The sequence below is a fragment of the Protopterus annectens genome, chromosome 9.part0, assembly GCF_019279795.1.
Source record: "Protopterus annectens isolate FY-2018-M chromosome 9.part0, PAN1.0, whole genome shotgun sequence".
Classification (NCBI taxonomy): domain Eukaryota; kingdom Metazoa; phylum Chordata; order Ceratodontiformes; family Protopteridae; genus Protopterus; species Protopterus annectens.
This window is the reverse complement of record NC_056743.1, coordinates 1,511,172,217-1,511,195,406: the sequence shown is the minus strand read 5'-3', so window position 1 is coordinate 1,511,195,406 and position 23,190 is coordinate 1,511,172,217. Positions and strand designations below refer to the sequence as shown.

Below are 23,190 nucleotides of genomic sequence, written 5' to 3'. Positions count from 1 at the left end.
AAGGCTGGCACAGCAGCAAAAGTGCAGAAAAAAATCCTGCTTACTACAAAGTGTTTAGCCCATACTATCCACAGAGACAGTAAAATACTGCAATTTCTACTAAAAGGAATTTCAATTAATTTGTTCATGATTTGCCGAGATAGGAAAATGCATTTCTGTTCATTCCATTATCTCTTCCTCTTTTTTTTCTTTCTTGAAAATACAATCTCTAGGCATAGGTTACCTACCCTGACAAAGTGTTCCACATACATTATGGATATTCCATCAGTTAAAATGCTTACACAACTTGTTCTAAAGAATAAGCAAATATTTCAGCATTTCCAAAGTATTATGTTATAGTCACCAAAATGTTATCATTGCTCCCTTTTAACATTGTATTTTGTCCTGTTGTAACCTGCACAATCCCATCGTACAATAATACTGGTGCTCAATTAAAAATCAAAAGTAATGGATGATTTTTCTTTTACCTAAATACAGTTACTACAGAATGATACAAAAAAATGATGCAGCTCCCAGCAGGAATTTTTTTATGAAAAAGAAAAAAAATAACATACAAAACAAATGCGGATTGTCATAACTGGAGGTGTCCAAAAAGTTCACAGATCAGCACTCTGGGCAGCCTGCAACAGTCACCTGTCCTTGAAGTACAATGGAGAAATCCAACAAAGAGGACTACTGCAAAGTTAGCAACAGTAACGAAAAAGAGATGTCCCTCTTGTGAGAACAGTTATCTGTAAAACCAGAATCATTGCTTCATTCCTGAGTTTAGTCGCTCGAGAGTGTGGATAGTCCTCCTAAACAAAATGACCAATCATAGTTCATCCCTGGCAGTCCTATCAAGAGGTGACTGTATTACATCAGAGTTCTGGGCTTCACTGCTCAGTTCAATCTGCTCTTTCATTTTTTGGGATTTGGCACGGTCCCAGTCCGTTGTTTTGGACTCATCATTCCATAACGTGGAAGTCTCTGTATCACTGATATATCCCGCATCCCCAGTATAATGGGTTGGATACACAAGCAATGGCTCTGCTGAAAAGGCCTTTAAATTCCGATTTTCAAAATATTTCATATATTCTGATCTGAAACAAGAAGACAGCCTTCAGTATGGTACAACTTCAAATTAAATTACTAAATGTTGATATGTGCCTTATAACCATTCTCAACCCGTAGACCATCAAAAAAGCCACAAGGCAACATTTTCTCACAGTATGTCTATACTATTACATACAAATTCCATTTATGAAGCAAATGAGCTCTTCTACCATGACTGTGGAAACTTCATTTCTAGCAGTTAATGGAATATGTATCATAATCCTTGTCCAGAACCACAAAATAAACTGCATGCTAACAAGTTACTCAAATCTGTGACTCTACTTTTCAGTTTGACTTTTTCCCTACACAAGTGCAGACACATGCGTACATGCTCACCTACCCTCATTTTGAAAGAAAAATAAAATAGCTAAAGTCTTGGGTATAGCTTTTTCTTACACTGTGCATTCAAAGTGCTTTAAGTACAAATAGAAAAACTGACTGCATATGTGTGTAGCAGCCCATGATTTTGTATACCAGAACATCAAGATGAGGATTTGTAGAAATATTAGTGGTTGTCACAGCTCCATAAAAGTAAAATATGCCTGCACATTCATTAGACTCCCTTTTAAATAAGTATGCAAAAAGCGAGTACTGTATGTGTGTTAATGGTATTTAAGTTTAAAACCTTCTTTGTTATGTAGGACTGGTTGATTCAAATAGCGATTGAGTACCAGTGATGTTCAAATGGCATCTTGCTTTAAAGCCTCATTTATGACACTAAGTCCCACATACAGTAGTAGTTAGAATATTACTTTAATTCTAGTACACAGAATTTTCAATAATGTGAATGATAACCAGTGCAAGTAATGAAGATATCCACTGCAAAACAGCTTATTACAAATATTTAACAAACAGGGCACTCAAAAATAAATATAAATTTTACTGTGCTAAGAGTGGACTATGGACTAGAACAAAATCAAGAAAACTCCACAAATATACACAAATTGCAGCTGGCACAGAGGTTAAGGTTGTAAGCTCCTGTGGTACAGGGTTTGATTCCCCCTTGCTTACTCTGTGACCTTGAGCAAGTCACTTAACCAGTTGTTACTCCAAAGTGACCCCTGAAAAGGGACTGTCTGTCCAGTGGACCTACCTGGTTAACAAATGGGAATAATAATCACCATCATTACTATTACTGCAAAAGGAAAACACAGCTTTGTTTTACAACTGGCCATATCATAATTCAAACAGAACATACCCTTACCCACAAGACAAATAACACAGTTGTCAAAATATGAATATAAGAAGTGTGTTTTATACTGGGGGGCAACTACCCCTTTAATGATGCACACCAACTCCAAGTTTACACTACTACCAAAGGGAAACAAAAGTTATGGACGTAATGCTAGACCAATATTTTCTTCTTCTATACCACTCAATGGATGGATTATCAGATCCAATACTGGCACCTTTTTCAAGCTGCTGGATCCAGGGCTGAAGCTCTTCCACTACCCATAACTCCTGCATGTTCCTATAATACACCTTAGGTTGTGTTTGTTTGCTTGCTTGTACTTTATACCTCTCCTAAAGATACTATCATGAAGCAGGGTAACTTGCGAGATGGATGAGAAAACAGCTTAAAACTGAATTTTAAAAACACTCTGGACGGGTCCAATTCTGTCAGTCAAGAGCCACTAGATGACAGTTAAGGGGACAGAGGGAGTGAAGGTTGATCTGGACAACAAAGCTAGTACATTTGTGTAAGTGCGTTTGAAGGATCACTGTTGCAGTAGCCTAAGCTATAAAACAGATCCTGCAAGGATACAACAGCTGGGCAGCTTCCAAAGCTTCAGGGCACATTCTACATTCCCAAACTATTCATCAGCTTGAAGTGAGCAGACTAAAGACAGGTTTGAACGCTAAGCCCTTTAGAACTTTCATGCCAACGGAGAAAGGGAGGCTGAGCCCTGAAAGAAAAATGCTAGGAATGAAAAAAAGGCCACAATCTGGCAAACACACCAAGAAATAAGGGGGATGGAGGGAGGTAGCAGCTACTGCAGCTGTGATCATTCGATTATCTACTGTCACAGTAAGTTTACTTACACAGCTGTACTACATACTGATCACTGCTGAAGTAGCTTAAGATTACCACAGCTTACGAATTTTTGGAAGTGAAGCGTCCAGGAGCCCCTGGAGAATGATGGTCCTGACAAAGTCTGATCTAGACTTAGAGAAGAAATCAATAGTGCTTTGTTCAAGTATGTACAGAGGATCAAGTTGCTGCTTCTAGAATGCAACCCTTTCCAAACAGCCATATATGAAGCCAAAGCCCTGGTCAAGAGATCTTGACCCTGCCTAGAATAGTTTTTTGTAGTGAGTATAACAAAAGATAATAGCATTAGATAACCATGAGGAAATAATCAGAAATGAACAACTGATCTGAAATATTTAGTTCAGTCAATATAGTACCAGAGTTGTCTGTGGACATCCAAGGTGTGGGTGTATCCTTTCCCCCTCATTTAGATTCAGGAAAGGAAACAAGGAGAGAGAGTTTGGCGTAAAGTAAATTTGGATACCACTTTAGGCATAAGATGAGGAATAGTTCTCTCTAAGAAGCTATGCCCCTGTGGAAAATGAGATGGGTTTGATTCACCATAAGAGACTGCAACTCAAGATACTCTTCTTGCCCAAATCAGAGCAATCAGTAAAACTGTTTTGCATGTAAAGAACCTCAAGTCAACCAGGTTAGCTGCTTCAAAATTAACAATCCCAAGGAGGGACCACTGCTTTTTTTATGTGGCCTCTTAGGCAAAACCCCTTTCAGAAACATTTTTAATGTGAGAATGAAAAGAAAGAAGTATCCATGAGCAGATATGCTGAAATAGATGATAAATGAACCTTGATATAGGAGCAAGAAAGGCCATGGGATAGTAACTCATACAACATTGTAAAACCAGACAACTATCCCTGAATGGGTGCTGGTTAGGTTACTGGAGACAACTAGAAACCCTTTCTATTTGCTATTATTTTCAAGTAGCAGGCTTTCTTGCCTTCATTAATACCTGCTGCATGTCCTCAGTAAATAGGTGCCTAAAGGGAATTAAGAACTATCTTCCAGTAAGTCAGTTGAAGTTGATTGGGGGTGGAGTGTAACAAACATCCCTGATCTTGTGTAAGTAGATCTAGTCTGTGAGGAAGCTTGTGGTGATTCCACCTGGTCATTTCATAAGGGAGTCACAAGTGGTCTTGAGGAATACCTTCCAAATCTTCAGAGGTATCCAAACTCTGGACTCCACCCAGTTCGGGTTTTTAAAAGGCAGATCAGGTCTCCTAAACCTGATAGAATTCTTTGAAGCAGTCACCAAAGCCGTAGACAAGGGTAAGGTGCTTCACACAGCCTATCTAGATCTTGCCAAGGCTTTCGACACCATCCCCCACTCTGGCATTATAAACTCACTAAACTAGGTATAAATTCCTGTGTCACAAGATGTGTTGCCAACTGGCTCACTGACAGAACCCACACTGTGAAAGTAGCAGACTCCAAATCCGACTTCAGACCAGTGACAAGTGGAGTAACCACAGGGTTCAGTCATGGGTCCTCTCATGTTTGGTATCTACTTCTCTGAAATACAGGCTAACACAGAAGGTCTTTGGCTAACGAAGTTCGCAAATGACTGCAAACTAGGAGCCATAATTGAAACTCCTAACGATGTGGTCATCCTACAAAAGGGCCTCACTGAGACAGATGCCTGGTGTCAAAGCCATGGCCTCAAGCTCAATGCCAAAAAGTGCATTGTCATCCCCCTTTGGTAAAAACTCTGTATCCATGAACTACAACATAGGCGGTAGTATACTTAACACCGAAAGTGTGATAAGAGACCTTGGGACACAGGTGGACAGTAGTCTCTCCTTTGATAATCACATCGCCACAGTAGTCAGGAAATCCTTCTACGTGGCACACCTCATCACAAAAGGTTTCTCATCCAGAAAAAAAGAGGTCATTGTTCCCCTCTACTCATCACTCATTAGACCCATTATAGAGTACAATGCCCCTTTTTGGTATGTACCTCACAAGACATCTACAACAACTGGAAAGGCCACAGAAATACCTCACAAAGAGGATTACCAGCCTCAAACAGATGCCCTACAAAGACAGTCTCAAAAAACTCCAGCTTTACTCCGTCACATATTGCCTACTCAGAGGTGATCTCTGCCTAACATACAAAGCTATGTTAAACCCACAGCTGATGGACATGCTCCACTTAAAGAAATCCCAATCCCTTCAAGCTACATGCTCTAGGGACTTAAACCTTGTCACCACAATAAACAGAACATGCCAGAGGGATAGATTCCTGTCCCAGAAACTTCCCATACTCTGAAATAAACTACCCATCTATATCAAACAAAGCTCCTCATTAGCACTCTTCAAGAAAAATCTTGATGACTGGATGGGAAATAGTAAATTCACCCTAGGGATCACCTCTGTGGCTCTGCTCGACAGTGGCACAGGAAAATAATTTTCTTGGGTGGCAAAAGCCAGGGTACTTTTTTGGCTGGGCTTGTATAGGCCCCAGGGCCAATAGCCTAGTACCTACCTATGAACCTATATCAGTGGAAAGGGTGTAAAAGCATACAGGAAATTTCCTGTCCAAGGAAAGGAAAAGGCATCTGTCTTCCAGGCCTTCTTGCACTGAATCCTGGAGCAGATTCTTGCCAGCTGACTGATCAGTGGGTATGCAAATTGGTCTAGCTCGAGGAACTCCTCACAGATTAATCAAATCTTGGAAGACCCCCCCCCATCTAGTTTCCATTTGTGAGGATCTGCTCATCCTGCTGAGGTTGTCTGCCACACAGTTTTGCTGTGATGGAATGTAGAATGCCTATTCACTGAGAATGTGGTATGAAACTATATTCCCCGAGCTAACATGGGTAAGTTTGCAAAGGTTGTATGACCTGGATTCACCCCCTTGCTTGTTGATGTACCATATGACTGTGGTATTGTCTGTAGCAACCTGAAGAGGTCCCAGAACCCAAAGACAATTCAGAGTTGAACGCCTTGATCAGGGCAAGCTTGTTATACTGACATGCTTTTATCTGTCCTTGGTGTCCACCACACCTTGCACTTTTATCCCTCCTGAAACTGCTCCCCAAGCAAACTTCTGAGGCATATGTGGTGACTGACTGCTTTAGAACACGGAGAGTGAATAGCAGACCTGTATTTAAAGATATTTGCTTCCTCCACCAAATGATTTCGGTTCTGACAAACCCAGCACTAAGATTTGAAAGGACAAAGGATGTTGGTGCTGGGACTAGTGATTTCAGATGCCATTGTAAATTTCTCATGTGGAGGTTTGCCAGAGGAATCGTGGGAATCAGAGGTGCCATAAGACCCAAAATCCTGAGGTATTTCCTCACAGTGACTGAAGTAAGAGTAGAAAACATTACAAATCTATCTACATATAGATACATTTCACCTCTGGAAGAAAAGCTCTTTGAACTGAGGTGTGTAGCTGACACCTCAGGAACACAATCTTAGGTAAGGGAGTCAAAAAAAGACTTTTGAATGTTCTCTTGGAAGAGATCTCTCACCCAAGAGAGAGATTCCTGACATTTTGAGAAAAATGCAAAGATAAGCATGTCATGTAAATATGGAAAATTGTGGACACCCTGTAGCCTGCAATGGACAGTGTAGTGAATGATCCAAATTGTAAGGCAGAAACCGGATACTGGGATCCAGACACACAAAACCTTAACGCACACCTAAAGTCTGGATGAATAGGGATGTCATAAGCATCTTTTAAATCTAGTGTTACTAGGAAACCTGGATGAGGAAGAAGAGGTAACAGGTTGTGAAGTGACAGTATTTTGAACTTTGGTACCATCAGATACAGGTTTAGAAAAGAAAGATACAGAACTGGTCTATAAGCATTTTCTTTACTGGCACTAAAATTATCCTCGACTAAAAACCTCTCCCCTCCTGGGAAGGATGAACTGGTTCTATCATTCCCTGGGACAGCATTTGATGAAGGATAGGTGGAAATAGAGTCCGGTCTTGGTAGATGAGGGATTACCCTAAAAAAGGAGGAATTTCCTCCTAATGCCATCTGTAAACCTTGCTGGACAATCTTCAAGAGCCATTTATCTGAAACTAACTGTTGCCAAAGAGAAAAGTGGAGATTCAGACTTTCTGGAAGGGAAAAGGGGTTTCCAGGTTAGGAGGTGGGAGGGACAAGGTCCTTAGACTTGTTGGATTGTTCTTGGTTTTGGGGAGGTTCCGAAATTAGTTTTGGAACTTCCCTGCCATTTCTTCTTAAATGTCTGTTGACTTGCATATTGCTGAGACTGTTTATTTTGTGTTTTTGCCAAAATTCAATGAGGGGTTAAGATCATCTGTTAAAAAAATTTGGCAAAGGGAGGGCTGAAAAATCAGATTCCCTGCTTCAATTTATGCCTCGCTCCACATTTATCTCTGTAGCAGAGGGGCCAAAAACTAAATCTTTATCCAAAAGTCAATCTGTAACATCTGGGAGATTCTGAAAACATAGCCAGGCAAACTTCAACACAGTACTTGGGAGTGTTATCTGAATCATGCACACACACACACACACACACACACACACACAGACACACACTGTAAATAATAAGTAGTGATTTGTACAACAGAAGAATCTATATTTAAAGCAGATTTTTCATCATAAGAAGAAATTGCAAACATTCTTCATAGTTTCACAATTACTCAGAAAGTACAGTTATGTAAGTTAATTAACCACAACAGTATATTTTCAAATTATCACTACTGCAGTAGCCTTAGCTATATGGGTTATATCCTGGGAAGGATAGAACAGCTGGACAGCTGCCAGGCAGCTTGAGCGCAGCTGACTAAAAGACACGTTCGGGCACTAACCCTTTTGCATCTTATTGCCAACACAGACAGTGAGGCTGAGCACTGAAAGGACAATATTAGGAACAACAAAAAACAAATGCCTGCAAGTTGGCATAAAAACACCCCAACAAATAAGGTGGGGGAGAGGTAGAGGGAGCAGCTACTGCAGCAATGATCATTCCTACATCTACCATTATTGTAAATTTACTTACAGAACTGTACTATGTTTATTATACTGATCATTACTACAGCAGCCATAGCTGTGTGTGTAGATTACCCTAGCTTACTGCATTTGGAAGGTAGAAGAGGAGGAGTCAAGGAGCTCCAGGGAATGGTCCTAGCAAAGCCTGACCTGGACTGAGAAAAGGAATCAAGCTTATATTGCTTTGTCAATGCATGTAGAGATGACAAAGTAGCAGCTTCAAGAATACTTCTAGAATCCAACCTTTCCCAAAACACCATAGATGATTCCAAGGCCCTGGTTGAGTGGGCCTTGACCCGGCCTGGAATAGTTTTATTGTGGTGAGTATAACAAAAGGTAATAAACAGCCTTGCAAGACTATTTGGAAACAGTTTGTTTGGACACAAGTTGTACATGTTAAGAAATTCAAGTCAGCAGATTACCTGGTTCGAATGGAGCAAGTGTTAGTTTCTGTAACACAAAATTAAGAACCCAATGAGGGGCCACCAGTTTACTTGGAGACCTCCAGTGCAAAACCCCTTTCAAAAAACATTTTGACACGAGACTGCATTGAATGGATCTAGTAGACATGCTGAAATGATTAATAAATGAACCTAGACAGAGGAATAAGAAAGGCCATAGGATAGTAACTCTTGCAAATACTGTAAAACCAAAGAAAGTACAGTTGTGTAAAATCTTACCCTAAAGGTAGATGTCCTTGCCTTCACTGCTCCATTCTTAACATATAGGATTACCTGCCATGGAAGCCCAATGTCTGGCCAGTCTACCAAAGACTACTAATGCTTTAAGGTACGCCAAACATCACCCAAATGCTGCTTGCTTAGAGTAGTGCATAAAGGTGACACATTCAGGCTTACCATAATCAGCACTGACTGCCCCAGTAGGAACACGAATCCAAGGAACCCAAGAGGTAATCTGTACATCCAGGAAGGCAAATGACTAGGGGGATGGAGGGAGGCATTGAATACTGCAGCAGTGAATGTAAGGATATCCATTATTATGGTAAGATTTTACACAACTGTAATAAATCCTTACATTCACTGCTGCAGTATTCTTAACATATGGAAGAGTGCCAAAGCTCATGAGGAAACTTGTAGGTGAAGCAGAAGACACCCCTAAAAAACCACGAAGACCAACACTAGCAAAACCAGTCCTAGCTCTAGGGATTCCATTCAACTTGTAGTGCCTGGTAAAGATATGTACAGAAATCCAGGTAGTTATTTCAAGAATAGAATTAGTATCAAAATCCTTGAAAAAAGCACCCAAATAAGCCACAGTTCTAGTAGAGTGAGCCTTAACTGTAGGAAGGAAGGTTTCTGCCATAAAAAGTGTAACAAAAGGAAACAGCCTTAGAAATCCAAGAAGAAATAGTTTGCTTGGGTACAGCAACAACCAAAGCTCTAGGATGAAAAGAAACAAATAACTGATTATATTTTCCAACAGCCTTAGTCTTATCCAGATAAACCCTGAGTTGCCTACGCACATCCAAAGTATGCAGCACTCTCACTGTCAGATTGTGGAGAAGGGAAATAAGTAGGTAGGTTAACAGACTGATTAAGGGACAGCTCATTAACCACCTTAGGCATAAAAGGAGGGTTAGTGCACAAGGACACCTTGTCCTCGTGAAATATCAAAAAAGGAGGACAAGCCATAAGGGCCTGCAACCCAGACACCCATCTGGCAGAAGTTGACAAAAGAACAGGCTTTCAGGAACGATGTTGCAAAGAAGCCAAAGCAGCAAGCTCAAAAGGAGTTTGAGTCAACTTTTCCAAAACAAAATTAAGATCCTAGGGAGGAGGAATGGGCTTCCTGGGAGGTCTAATGTTAAGGATGCCTTTAAGAAATTGTTATACCTCAAATCTAGAAGCTAAAAGAGGAGAAAAAGGTAGACAAGCAGAGATAGCTGAAAAGTGGGCCTTGATAGAGGAATAGGCCAAACCAGCACCGAGCAAGTCACACAAATAAGAAAACCCCAATGGAACATCCATGGTAAGTGGATCCAAGTTACGAGAGAGACCAGATATAAAACTTCTTCCATTTGGATAAGTAGGATTTCCTAGTAGTAGGTTTGCTGGCCTCTTGCAGGACTTGCAGCATGTCCTCAGGAAAAAAAGCATGTCTATGAGGAATTAAAATCTTATCACTCAGACAGTGTCAGTTGAAGGGTGGACAGGTGAGGATGGATGAGAGATCCCTTGGGCTTGTGTGAGTAGATCCACCCTGTGAGGTAACCTGTGATGACTGCCCCTGGCTAAATGGAGAATGAGAGGGAACCAGTGTTGCCGCAGAAGTAAACAGACTGTGAAAAGAGACGTTCGGACTGGCGGCAAAAAAGTTCTGATTATAGTAGGCCTGAACATCACCTTTATACCATATGCAATGCAAGGAGCATTTGGGTGATGTTTGACATACCCTTAAAGCAACAGCAGTCTTTGGTAGACTGGCCGGACACTGGGCTTCCATGGCAGGGAATCCCATATGTTAAGAATACTGCAGCAGTGAATGTAAGGACATCAGCTAGCCCTAAGTGGGTGCTGGCGATGTTCTTGGCACCAAATAGAAAACCTTTTCTGTTTGCTAATATATGATTTTTAGTGGCAGGCTTTCTTGCCTCCATTAGTACCTAATGCACAACCTCAGTAAACAGGTGCCTAAAAGAAATCAAGACCCTATCATCCAAGCAGTCAGTTGAAGTTGACTGATGTTGGGTTGTATTAAATACCCTCTTCTTGTGCGAGTAGATCCAGTCTGAGAGGGGCTTGTGGTAATTACCCCTGACAATTTCCAAAAGACAGGAGAACCACGGTTGCCTGGCCCAAAATGGAGTCACTACTCAATCTTCAGAAGCATCCTAGATACTAGTGGAAAGGATGGAATAAGATTTAGAAACATTCCTGTCCAGCAAAAAGAAAAAGTATCTGTCTTCCAGGATTTCTTGCATGGAGTCCTGGAACAGGATCTTGTCAATGGATTGTTCTGAGAGAAGGAAAAGGGTCTACTTGAACTCCCCACAGATGGATCAATTATTGGAAGACCTCCTGATCTAGTTTCCTTTCATGAGGGTTTGCTCTGGTCCTGCTAGCTTGCCTGCCACACACTTTTTCTCTGATTGAATGCAAGACACCTGTAGAGTGAGACTGTGCTGTGAAGCTACATCCCAAGCTAACATGGCTAGTCTGCAAAGGGGGTATGACCTAGTTAATCCCAGCTTGTTGATGTACCACATGACTGTGGTGACAACTTGGAAGCACCCAGGGACGAAAGATGGTTCAGAGTGTTGAGTTCCTTGATTAGGGCAAGCATCTCTGATATTTATGTGTTTGCATCAGTCCTTGGCGTCCCATACACCCTGCACTTTTATCCTTCCTGAAGCTGCTTCCCAAACAAAGTCCACTGTGTCTGTGGTGATTGATTGCTTTGGAACAGGTATGGAGAAAGGGTGACCTGGATTTAAGGATATCTTGTTTCCACTAAATGATTTTTCTCCTGGCAAATCCCAGCACTGGGATTTGAAAGGACAAAGGGTGATGGTGCTGGGACCAAAGTGAAGTCAGATACCACTGTATCTTTCTCATGTGGATTCTTGCTAGGGTTATCATAAGAATCACAGAAGTCATGAAACCCCAAATCCTGAGGTATTCCCTTGCAGTGACTGAGGTTTCAAATGGAAAAACCTTAGAAATAGATCTGGATGCAGATATATTTTTTCCTGTGAAAGAAAACCTCTTTGAATTCACGTGTCTGACATCCGAGGAACACAATTCTGTGTGAAGGAGTCAAGAAAGTATTTTGAATGTTCTCTTGGAATCCCAGTTTGTGTAAGAGATTTATCACCCAAAACAGAGATTCCTTACATTTTGAAAAAAAGATTCTGCAAATAAGTAAGTTGTCTAAATACGGAAAAATGTGGATACCATGTAACCTGCAATGAGCTATAACTGGAGCTAGACACTTTGTGAACACACTTGGTGCAGAGGATAGTCCAAGGAGGCAAGGCTGATAACTGATGTGATCCAGACACTCAAAACCTTTGGAAATGTCTGAAGTTCGGATGAAAAAGGAAGTGATAAGCATATTTTATGACTAGTGTTACCAAGAATCTTGTAAGACGAATAAGAGGTTAACAGGTTGCAATGTAATATCACTTTGAATTTGGGCACCATCACAAATGGTTTTAGGAAAGATTGATCCAGAACAGGTTTCCAGGCATTTTCTTTATCCGGCACTAAGAACATCCTTGAATAAAACAGAGGAATTGGTTCCATCATTCCTTGAGACAACATGTGATGAAGCACTGGAGGAAATGCAGTCTGATTCAAAGGATAAGCAACAACCCCATGGAAAGAAGGAATTTCCCCCCACTGCCATCTGTAATCTCAATGACCTTCAGAACCCATTTCTCTGAAATTATCTGTTGCCAAAGAGAAAAATGGAGATTAAGACTTTCTGAAAGAAAAAAAAGGGACCAGGACAAGAAGGGGTCACAAGGTCTCTTGAAAAGTCTCATTCAGACTTGGACAGTTCTTGCTTTTGGGAGGTTAGAGGCTTCTTTTTGAAACCCCCTTGCCATTTCTTCTTAAACGTCTTCTTACCTGTATTTTGTTGAGACTGTTTATTATTTTTGCCAAATTTGGATAATGAGTTGGAGAATCCCTTAGAAAATTTGGAAAAGGAGGGCTGGAAAAAATCTTAAGTGATTCCCTGGATCAGCTTACCCCTTTCATCACACCTTTTGATCACCTCTGCCGCAGAGGGGTCAGAAAATAAATCTCTATCAAAAGCGGAATTTAAACATCTCAGTTTTATCATCTGGGAGACTGAGAACACAGCCATGCAAGCCTCATCAAAATAGTACCACTGGCCACAGCCCTGGAAGAAGCATCAGAAGAGTTATACATACACTGTAATGAGTAATGACGTGTGCAATAAAAGAAGCTATTTGTGTGTTACTATATGGAACTTTTCTCCCCGGGCCTCTACTGAAAATGGAAATATATCCAGTTGGACTACCCCAGTAAACAAATGTAAAATAAAAATAAAAAACAATTACCTCATGTATCATAACGTAAAATTACTTGTCTTATCCTGTATGTCAATTTTTGTTACTGTAATTTTTCTTCATTTTAATACTACTTTGTTAGTATTTTGAAATCCTCTCTTTTACTTTGTGATAATATTGTCTTTTTAAATTCTTTGTGCTAATATTGGAGCTTTTCTTCCCGGGCCTCTACTGAAAATGGAAATATATCCAGTTAGACTAGCCCGGTAAACAAATGTAAAATAAAATAAAAAAAGCTAGATTATTTAAAGCAGAAGTTCCTTGCAAGAAGAAACATTCCTCAAACTTGCACAATTAGTCAGAGCAAACTAACAAATGAGCCTGACAGTTCATAATTCTTAAAGAAAATCAAAAGTTTTAGTAGTATACACTTTTCCCCATATTCATCAATAATCTTCCCATTCCTATCACAAAGGGCAGGATTGGAATTAACTAAGTGTTTATCAGAAGGGTCAGGTTTGGGAATAGTGTCTAAAAACTTAAAAAGACTGAGGAACTTGTACATATCCTAAATGCCTTTTTAGGGGCTGTTGGCTGACAATCAGGAAAAATGTAGGCAATAACACATACATCCACAAAACAGGAGTGAGTATAGGTTCTGGAAATGCATTCTGTAACAATTTTCTGAGGGACTGAGTAATCAGTGTTTTCCCACTGAACATACTGACACTTTCTAGCAAACTAAATCCTCACAGGGAGAATTAGAAACTGCGCTCTCCTCGGAGTCTGAAATCAGAAACCTGAGGAAAAAACCCTGCATCTGTCCCTTCATCATTTTGCTCAGATTCAGAATCTTGAATCTCTTCAAGAAAAGAGCTATCCATCTTCTACCAGAAACTACATTACAAGTAGCAATAGTGCAAATTGAACACTGAGCTAGACCCGATAAACTACTCTTGTCCAAGCAAATTGGAGGAGTAGACACATGCTTAGTTTTCTGTTTCTTGACAGGAAAGATGGAGCCAACCATGTTTCTAATAGCAGAAGTAGCTTCCCAAGTGATGGACACAATAGGGAAGCCTTCCCTGTTCCCTCTCCCAGGACCAATACGTATCTCTCACAAACACACTAACAGCCACAGAGAACTTGGCTAACCCCCAGTCCATAGTGGCTGTAGGTACTACACCAGAGGGATCTGGGGTAAAAGATGAATGATCTGAGGTAAACAAATGGCCACAGCAGAGTCGTCCAGTACAATATATTCTCATGACAGCCCGTTAAATCAGAAACTCCTAACTATAAAATAAAACTTTTCTGAAGAGGAAAGTGTTGTCACATAATTTCTTTTTAATTGGAAGTCCCCCCCCCCCCAAAGGAATGTTATCTGCCCAAAGGAACAACAAAAGCCAACCGCTGATCCATAAAAACCTCAGGATTCCCACTCTTCAGCTTCAGGAAAGCTCTGAAAGGATTGGCCCTCAAACCAGCTTTTTTTTTTTTTTTTTTTTTTTTTTTTTAAGTTATCTCAGCTTGAGCTGCCCAATAGTTAGGAAACATGGAAGGTGCCCTGAAGCTTTGGAAGCTGGATGGTTATTCTATCCTTGCAGGATATAACGCATACAGCTTAGACTACTTCAGCAGTGATCAATATGAAAAACATCCATCATTATGGTAAGTACACAACTTTCGTACCAGATGATGTGCTTTCTGTCCACAACTCAATGGATGGGACAGATTCCCGATTCCCCAGCTACTCATAATCTGGGGTGGTCTCATTACAGGATATTCTGAAGAATGGTGGAGCAGAAGGATGCACAGAATCTAGAATGCATATCGAGCTTATAGTGAGAAAAGTGTGGACAGTAGACCAAGCAGTCACAGCACAAATATAATCTACTGGTACACAGGCAAAGTAGGCAGAAGCTGCAACTGCTCTGGTTGAATGAGCTCTTGATCTGTAATAGACTTTTCGTTATTAAAAAAACAACAAAAAAAGATAATACAGTCAGAAATCCACCTGAACAAAGCAACTCTTGAAACACTGCACCAATTTAGTTCTTGAGAAAGAAAAAGTTGAGCTGTCTTCCTAATACCTTTGTACGATGCAGGTAGAATTTTAACTGGTGGTGAATATCCATCAAATGCAAGGTATATTTTCCCTGATTATAAAAGTTTGGGAAGAACGGTAGATTGATAGACTGGTTCAGAGAAGCTTCCGAGGCCACATTCAGAAGAAAACTGCTCCCACGATACCCTGTCCTTATGAAATATCAAATAATGGGGTCTGCAACTTAGAAATTCTCCTAGCAGATGTAACGACCACTAGAAAAATAGCGTTCCCAGACAAACACTTCAGTTTTGCTGACAGTACTGGCTCAAAAGGGGTCATAATAAAGCCAGAAGCAACAAAAGGGGGTGGGGCTGAAAAAAGTTTCCTTAGAAAGGCTTTAGAGAGATTCAAAGATGCAATAGAACTCTAGCAAATACAACATAAAAAAAAACAAAACAAAAAAAGGTAATAAAATACCTCCAAGAAGTAAGCGAATTTAATGAAACATTTAGTGCCTCAGCTTGCACAGCTTTCCAAGAGTAAAAACACTACAAAATACGGTTTGCTTATATACAGCATATTGCACAAAAACAATCAATTAAGCATACAATTCAAATCACATACTTCCAATTACATTCTTTGTTGAGTCCCTGAGGCCCCAAAGTACCATACTTTAAAATCAGCAGGGTTTCTTTTTTAAAATTTGTTTTTTAAAGACACACATTCACCTATGCCAACTTGCAATTTTTCCAAGACACAACCCCTAAGAGAATCAGGGTTAGAGTTGTGTGCTATCAAAAAATGGCACCCAAGGGGACTCTAATTTTTTATTTTTATGTCCCTAATATGTTCCTACAACTGGACCCTAAAACTCCTAGAAGTTTCCCCTATGCAAAACTTCTTACATCCACATCTCAGCACATACACTAACCCCTCCGTGTTACAACTGTATTCATGCCTAGCTGTAAACTTGATGCCATTAATGTAGAGAAAAGAGCTTACTACATATTGACAGATGGAACCATCATCACATGGAACAGTGCCTTTATTTATGCTTAAGCTCTGACTGACATTAACATCTGGTAAACAAACCTGGTTATGTACCAGAATATTGGACACATTCCTAGCTCTTTTGTATGCAATACTCACAAAATCAGGTAGTACAGAGTTCAAAATGTTATCCCCTAGGAGCACTGGCCAAAAGCTATGTACTTTTAACTATTTCCTCAGTTATAACATTATAAGTTGTCACTAAGAAAACTTTCTTCTGCTCTCCACTGTTCACAGCTGTACTGGTGGATTAATTTCCACCAATACAAACATTATATTTTCCACTAGCACGGACATAATGAGAATCTCCCTGAGAGTAACAGAATACCTCATGTCCATAATTTTTTGTTTAGCTTTATCCCACATGGGAGTTGGATGTAGCTGCTATTTGCACCTTAACTGTACAGAAACTAGCACCTTCCTGAAATAATCCCTCCAAAAAGTCCATTATAGAAGGTAAAGCTACTGAGAATGGATCTAACCCTTATAAGATGTCCAGACAGAAACCCACTTCCATTTACTTTTGCAAGCCTTTCTAGTGTTTGTTTTTTGCGAAGAGGACAAAATGTGAACTACTGCAGAAAACCTTGCATCCCTTGCCATCTTTGGAATTGGAGGAACTAGTCAACTTCAAGGATTTTAAGTCTCAGTAAGGTCAACTGGATGGGTGAGATAGGGTATCTGAAAGAGGGTCCAACACCCAAAGAGGATGTTTCAGATGAAGCCAAAGGGGAACCAAACCTGATGAGGCCAGAATGCGGCAATGGGAATCACTGTTGCTTTGCACTGAAAAACTTTCCAAAGAAACTTGGTTATAAGTAGAGAGAGAGGGAAAGGTGCATAGGAGAGACAAAGGCCAATTGTGACTCAGAATGCCTCTTGGCGATTGATCCTATCAGGGGATCGGTGCAAAGTAGCTGCTACGCTTGATGTTCAGATGGGATGCCAAAACGTCACAGCATGACTGGCCCCAGCAACTGAAAATCATCTGACTGGTTGAATGACCACACATAAGGCAGAAGTCTGGATGTATTCAGTTTGTATGCTGAAACAATGGAGCTCCCGGGATGTGCGTTGCCACCAGAAAGCATTAGGAAGACATTGCCCATAGCCACACCCTCATGGCTGTCCAACATAATGGATGAACATCATACCCTGCAACAATAAGAGTGCCATTGTCTATAAGACGTTGATATGAAGTTTGGCCACTGTTGTAGACCATGTGCCTTGAACAATTTTCCCTTTGAAGGGCCCCCACCCTCCACACGAAAAAGGCTGCATCAGTGGCTTTCAGAGGTAGAAAAATGAAAGACCAACCCTATGTCATTAGTCATGTCGTGAACCACTAGTGGATGTGATGTCTGCATACTGGCATGAGACATACTGGGAAATGTGTTGATTGATGTACCACTGACTACTGGACAGAGGGGGGTCCACTGCAGTACCCTCAGATCTTGCCCGAGGAGCCAGTGTAATGGATGCAGCCATAGATCCCAGAGCCTTGCCTGGGGATTTAAAAAAGAAAGGACCTTGGAAGCTTGGTGATGGAGAGAGAGAGAGTATTACTGAGTACATAAGTTTGGTAATTTGAGATGTCATGTCCAGGTGGCACCCTATGAATTCTATTGTCTGGGTCAGTGTCAGCTGGCTTTTGCTTAGGTTCACAGTAATCCCCAAGTGATGAGAGAATTACAACAAGAATTACCTGGACTGAATAAGGAAATGCTTGGTGGGTGAAATGAGGAGTCAGTGTTCCAGATAGGGGAACATGCAGAGCTCTTGCACCGTTAGATGTATCTACCACTATCATGCATTTGGTGAATAGCCTGGGGTGGTGGTGAGCCCAAAGGGCAGTGCTTAGGACTGGCTCCCTGCCAAATATGGAAAAACCTGCTGGACTGCCTTGCTATTTTGATATAGTAGTAGGCATCTGGAAGGTCTACAGAGCACATCCAGTCATCCTTCAGAAGAGGCAGAATGGACTAAACCATGACCATTCAAAACTTTGTTCCATGAACTAACTGAGGTCCAGAATGGGCCTGAGTTCTCCAAACTTTATTGGAACCAATAAGAAACTTGAACAGACTCCAGAACCTCATTGCCTTGGATTTCTTGCTTTCAAGAAGCTTTGCAACTAATGCTGGAACCAATTTCCTCTGACTGGGTGGATCATTAGGAACGTTTTTTTCCTATTTGTTGGAGGAAAGCAAAAGGAATAATGTAGCCTCTGGTGATTATTTTCTCCACCCAAGAATCTTAAGAAATGGCCAGACAGGCGTATGAGTGCAGCCTGGAAACCATTCAGGAATACTGGAAGGGTTTCCTGGTAAATGGACTTCAGCTCCTGACTGTGTGGTCTGCCTCTGGCCCTGGGGCAACATCCATTAAAATGTTTCCCTCTCAAAGGGGTCCATAACCAGAAAATTCCTGAACAAAACTCTAGGATTTATGGAACCATAACCTTTTTCAACTATTCTGGTTTTGGGAAAAGGTCCCTTGGGGGGGTTATGCCTAATGCAGACAGAGTTTTGCCCTTCTACTCACTTCCATTGAGTGTATATTTAACCTTGGGTCCAAAAAGTGTGAAACCACTAAAGGGAGCATTGATGAAGGACGTCTTGAAGCTCTCACCAATATTTCAGAGAAGCATCCAGGTGTGCTAATGAATAGCAATGCTGGTATCTGCCACTCTCCAAGTGCCAGCAGCTGCATTTTACAGCAGTCACCTGGACGCACTGGACATTGACTGAAGGGCAGACAGCTGTGATTTCAGAAGTCTACTGTATATCAGCAGCCAAGTTACCCAAGAGACTTGGACAGCTCCTTGGTCAGGTCCCTCTGTAAGAGCGTCATATGGACTAGGTAAAGTCAACTCGCAAAGACGCCACTTTCCAAATATGTTCAGCACCCTGGACACCCTGTTAGGGAGATGGACAGAAGTACTCTCTACGGAAGTTCCTTTTTCATGGATACTGCAACCACCATGGCATCTACAAGCATGCCCTTGCTCCAATGCAGTTTATTTCTAGGAGATACTACTATATTGCCAGGTTTTCTCAGAATTGGCTCCACTACCTCAGATTCCTTCCGAGCCCGCTCAGAGACCGAAACAGTGGGCAGGACCACCCAGGAAGATGATGAGCCAAGCCCTAAATGCTTCAAGAAATACAGACTCCTCTTGGGAAGGGGATTTGTTTCATCAATTCAAGAATGTCTCAAAGGGATACATCTATGGGAGATCTTGGGAAACCTTCCCTTTCCTTGAAGTTGGTACCTTCAGTGAGTGACTCCTGGGTGGAGCCCAAATTTCTCCTCTTGCAAGTCCATTTCCTATGACCCCCCCCCCCCCCCCATTGGGAGGCTCTGGAGATGGCTCAGAACCAGAAGGGGAACTTAACAGGCAAGATCCCTTAAGACTTACTGAGGTCGGCTGTCCCTGTATGAGAAGAGGGTCAATGGCAGCTTGAAAAATGTGCCGATGTCTATAATCTAAAATCCGAGGTCACACTACATGCAAACACACACAAAATACCACCACACAAGCTACATTCTCCTCACACACACACATCACAGTCCCTACCCAAAACCCTTAACACACAAACACTTACCTGAATCCACAACCACAGCGAAATACCACAGCACTAATTCAAAACCTCTGGTGTGTGAGGTTTTGAATTTCACACTTCTGAGGTTTTGTTTTTTTTCAAGATTCCACTTTATGGGCTCAAAATACTGAATTTCGATATTTCAGTATTTCGAGCTTCTAAAGTGAATATATATATATATATATATATATATATATATATATATAAAACAGGTGGAGGAGACCCTGGAGAGATGGAGATATGCTCTAGAGAGAAGAGGAATGAAGGTCAGCAGGACTAAGACAGAATATATGTGTGTGAATGAGAGGGAGGATAGAAGAATGGTGAGGATGCAAGGAGTAGAGGTGGCAAAGGTGGATGAGTTTAAATACTTGGGGTCAATAGTTCAGAGTAACGATGAGTGTGGAAAAGAGGTGTCAGGAGTGATTTGTGACAGACGAGTACCTGTAAGAGTGAAAGGGAAGGTCTACAAGAGGGTAGTGAGACCAACTATGCTATATGGGCTGGAGACAGTGGCATTGATAAAAAGGCAGGAGTTTGTGCTCGATGTGGCAGAGTTAAAGATGTTAAGATTTGCACTGTGTATGACGAGGGTGGACAGGATTAGGAATAAGTATATTAGAGGGTCAGCCCAGGCTGGAAGGTTTGGAGACAAAGCCAGAGAGGCAAGATTACATTGGTTTGGACATGTGCTGAGGAGGGATGCGGAGTACATTGGGAAAAAGATGCTAAGGATGAAGCTACCAGGTAACAGGAAAACAGGAAGGCCTAAGATAAGGTTTATGGATGTGGTGAGACAGGACATACAGGTGGTTGGTGTGACACAGCAAGATGCAGAGGACAGGAAGAAATGGAAACAGGTGATCCGCTGTGGCGACCCCTAACGGGAACAGCCAAAAGAAGAAGATGATGATATATACATATACACATACACATATATAGATTATATACATATATATATATATATATATATATATATATATATATATATATATACATAGATATATGGCATCAGTTGTTTTATAGTAATTTTTTTGATTGACCTGTGAATTTACTGTTTTTGCCAATTTTCAGGTTGTTGAATATTAAGTTACTGCAAGAACATGTAATAGTGGAGTTTTAGGGACGTTTCCCCCACTGTTGTGCCACTTAAGAATTTGTATACATAACTAGTGAGGATGTGGGGGGGCACATTAGATGCAATATGCATTCAGGGAAATGTGGTTGATATTTTGCCGTTTGGTAACAATGTTTTTTGACTACTGCCAATAGAATCATATATATATATATATATATATATATATATACACACACATATATATATATATATATATATATATATATATATACACACACATATATATATATATATATACACACACATATATAAATATATATAGATATATAGATATATATATATATATATATATATATAGGTGCCTGACACTCTTGAATGACACTACATTTTAAAGCGTGTTCAGCTAAGCAGATATTAAATGCATTCAATGCTGATTCGGGGTGTAAGCTGAAGGCAGGAAGCTTGATTTTGTGTGTTTTGTGTGTTTACAGTAAGCTGTTTGTGTTGAGTTTGTGCAGAATGTATACTTTAGGATTGGATGATAGTTTTAATGGTATGTGCGCGTGCATTTTGGGTTTAAGGGATAAGAATAATGTTATGTATGTTTGAGAGAGCACTTATGTGTATGTGTGTGTATCCAAGTGACTTGTGTAGTGGTACTATTAGGCAATGGGATTTGCATACGTTAAATGGTGTAGGATTATGATTAAAGGCAGGGTTTTGAGTTAGCATGCAAGTAATGTGAAGCTGTGTGTGTGTGTGTGTGTGTGGGGGGGGGGGGCATATTGTTAGAGTGTGGGTTTAGTGACCAAAGAGGAAAACTATTGGCATCTTTTTTCTATCCGTTAGTTTTCGTATTTTTTTCTGGTTTATTGTGTTCTTAACTGCCAGCATCTATGTGGTTTGCACCATTGTCAGTTTGATTATCTGTCATAATCATATATATATTTAGTTATTATAGCACTCAAAGAATTAATGCTGTTTGCTAAAAAGGCAAGTCAAGTACTTATACTTGGGAGGCAAGTATGCACAAAGACACAAAAGTACGTGCAGAGGTACTACTGCATTCCCCAGGTTGTTGTGAGGCATGATCCAAAAGATAAAGTACCTTACAGTCTCTCGGGTAATATTTCTATCATGCATCCTTCATGTCCTGTGCACTTACAAAATGGGAATCTTTTTTTCCCCAAACTAAATTATACCTTAAACAGTTTATGCATAATGACCGTGTGTTTTGTTATATATTTTAATGTAATATAGTCCCTCCACTCATTTTAACTAACTAATGGCTGTGCAGAGTTACAGCTTTTTAACTATATGGAATGCTGGCATGAAATCTGCAGGGGAGTCATAAAAAGGGATCTTTTCATCAAACCATCTTCTGTTGCTGCACAGTCCCATCAGTGGTGTAGCTAGTGTGTGCCGCCCCTTCCCCCTCACACAATCATGGTCAAATGCCCCCCCTACACCTGCAGCCATTCCAGTGTTCCATTACTTGGCTATCTCTCCCCATTTACTATAAACACTGTAATCTGCATACTGCTTTAAACTTTACTTCTACAATTATTTGGATTTAATTTAAAACTTTTATTTTAAATTTTATAGCACAGACACCGACAGATATCTGCTAAACAAAGCAATAAGGTCTCACAATGAAAAATAGACTTAGCATTAAAATTTCTCTGCCCTTGAAACTACCATTAATTGAAACAGATATTCAAAGGAAAATGCATCTGGTTAGTGGTGGATGCAAACATACATGTGTTCTTTGATTCACCTTCCTGACTGTATTAAATTATATTCCTTGTATAATACAGTACATTTGTTAGAGCATGTTTTAAATATATTGTTTTGAACAGTTTTCCAATAAGCAATGACACAAAATGTATGAAACAATAACGACAAACCACCCAATTCAGAACATTTAAATCATAAAAGTCTACTCAAACTTCTGCCATCACAGTCCACCAATATCAGTAAATATGCACAATCTCTGCAGAAGTAAAAATCATCTAAACAATTCCACATTAAAGAGATCTGTAATTAAAGACGAGATTGCTGCTAGCAAATAACTATTTCATTGTTTCATCTACAAATTACGGCCTGTTGCCCTTGAAGAATAAATTGCCTATGTTACATTACAAATTGTGCTGTAAGCTGGTAATATTGCAATAGGGAATGGATGGCAAACTGATGACAAGTTCATAGTTACTAGGCATCTCCACCAGAGGAGGACATTCTCAGGACTGTAGGATCCACCCCCTTTGAAGTACAACACAGTGCAGTATCAG

General features: G+C 40.5%; 1 protein-coding gene across 2 annotated transcripts in view; it reads right to left on the bottom strand.

The window, feature by feature from the left end:
- Positions 1 to 501: 501 nt before the first annotated feature.
- COLGALT1 (collagen beta(1-O)galactosyltransferase 1) overlaps positions 502 to 23,190 on the bottom strand; it is a 1,137,248-nt gene continuing 1,114,559 nt past the window's right edge. For both annotated transcript variants that reach the window (XM_044084453.1, XM_044084454.1), the window contains exon 12: positions 502 to 1,079. In XM_044084453.1, coding sequence (XP_043940388.1) covers positions 812 to 1,079 — 268 coding nt within the window. In that variant the 3' untranslated portion in view covers positions 502 to 811. The remainder of the gene's footprint in view (positions 1,080 to 23,190) is intronic.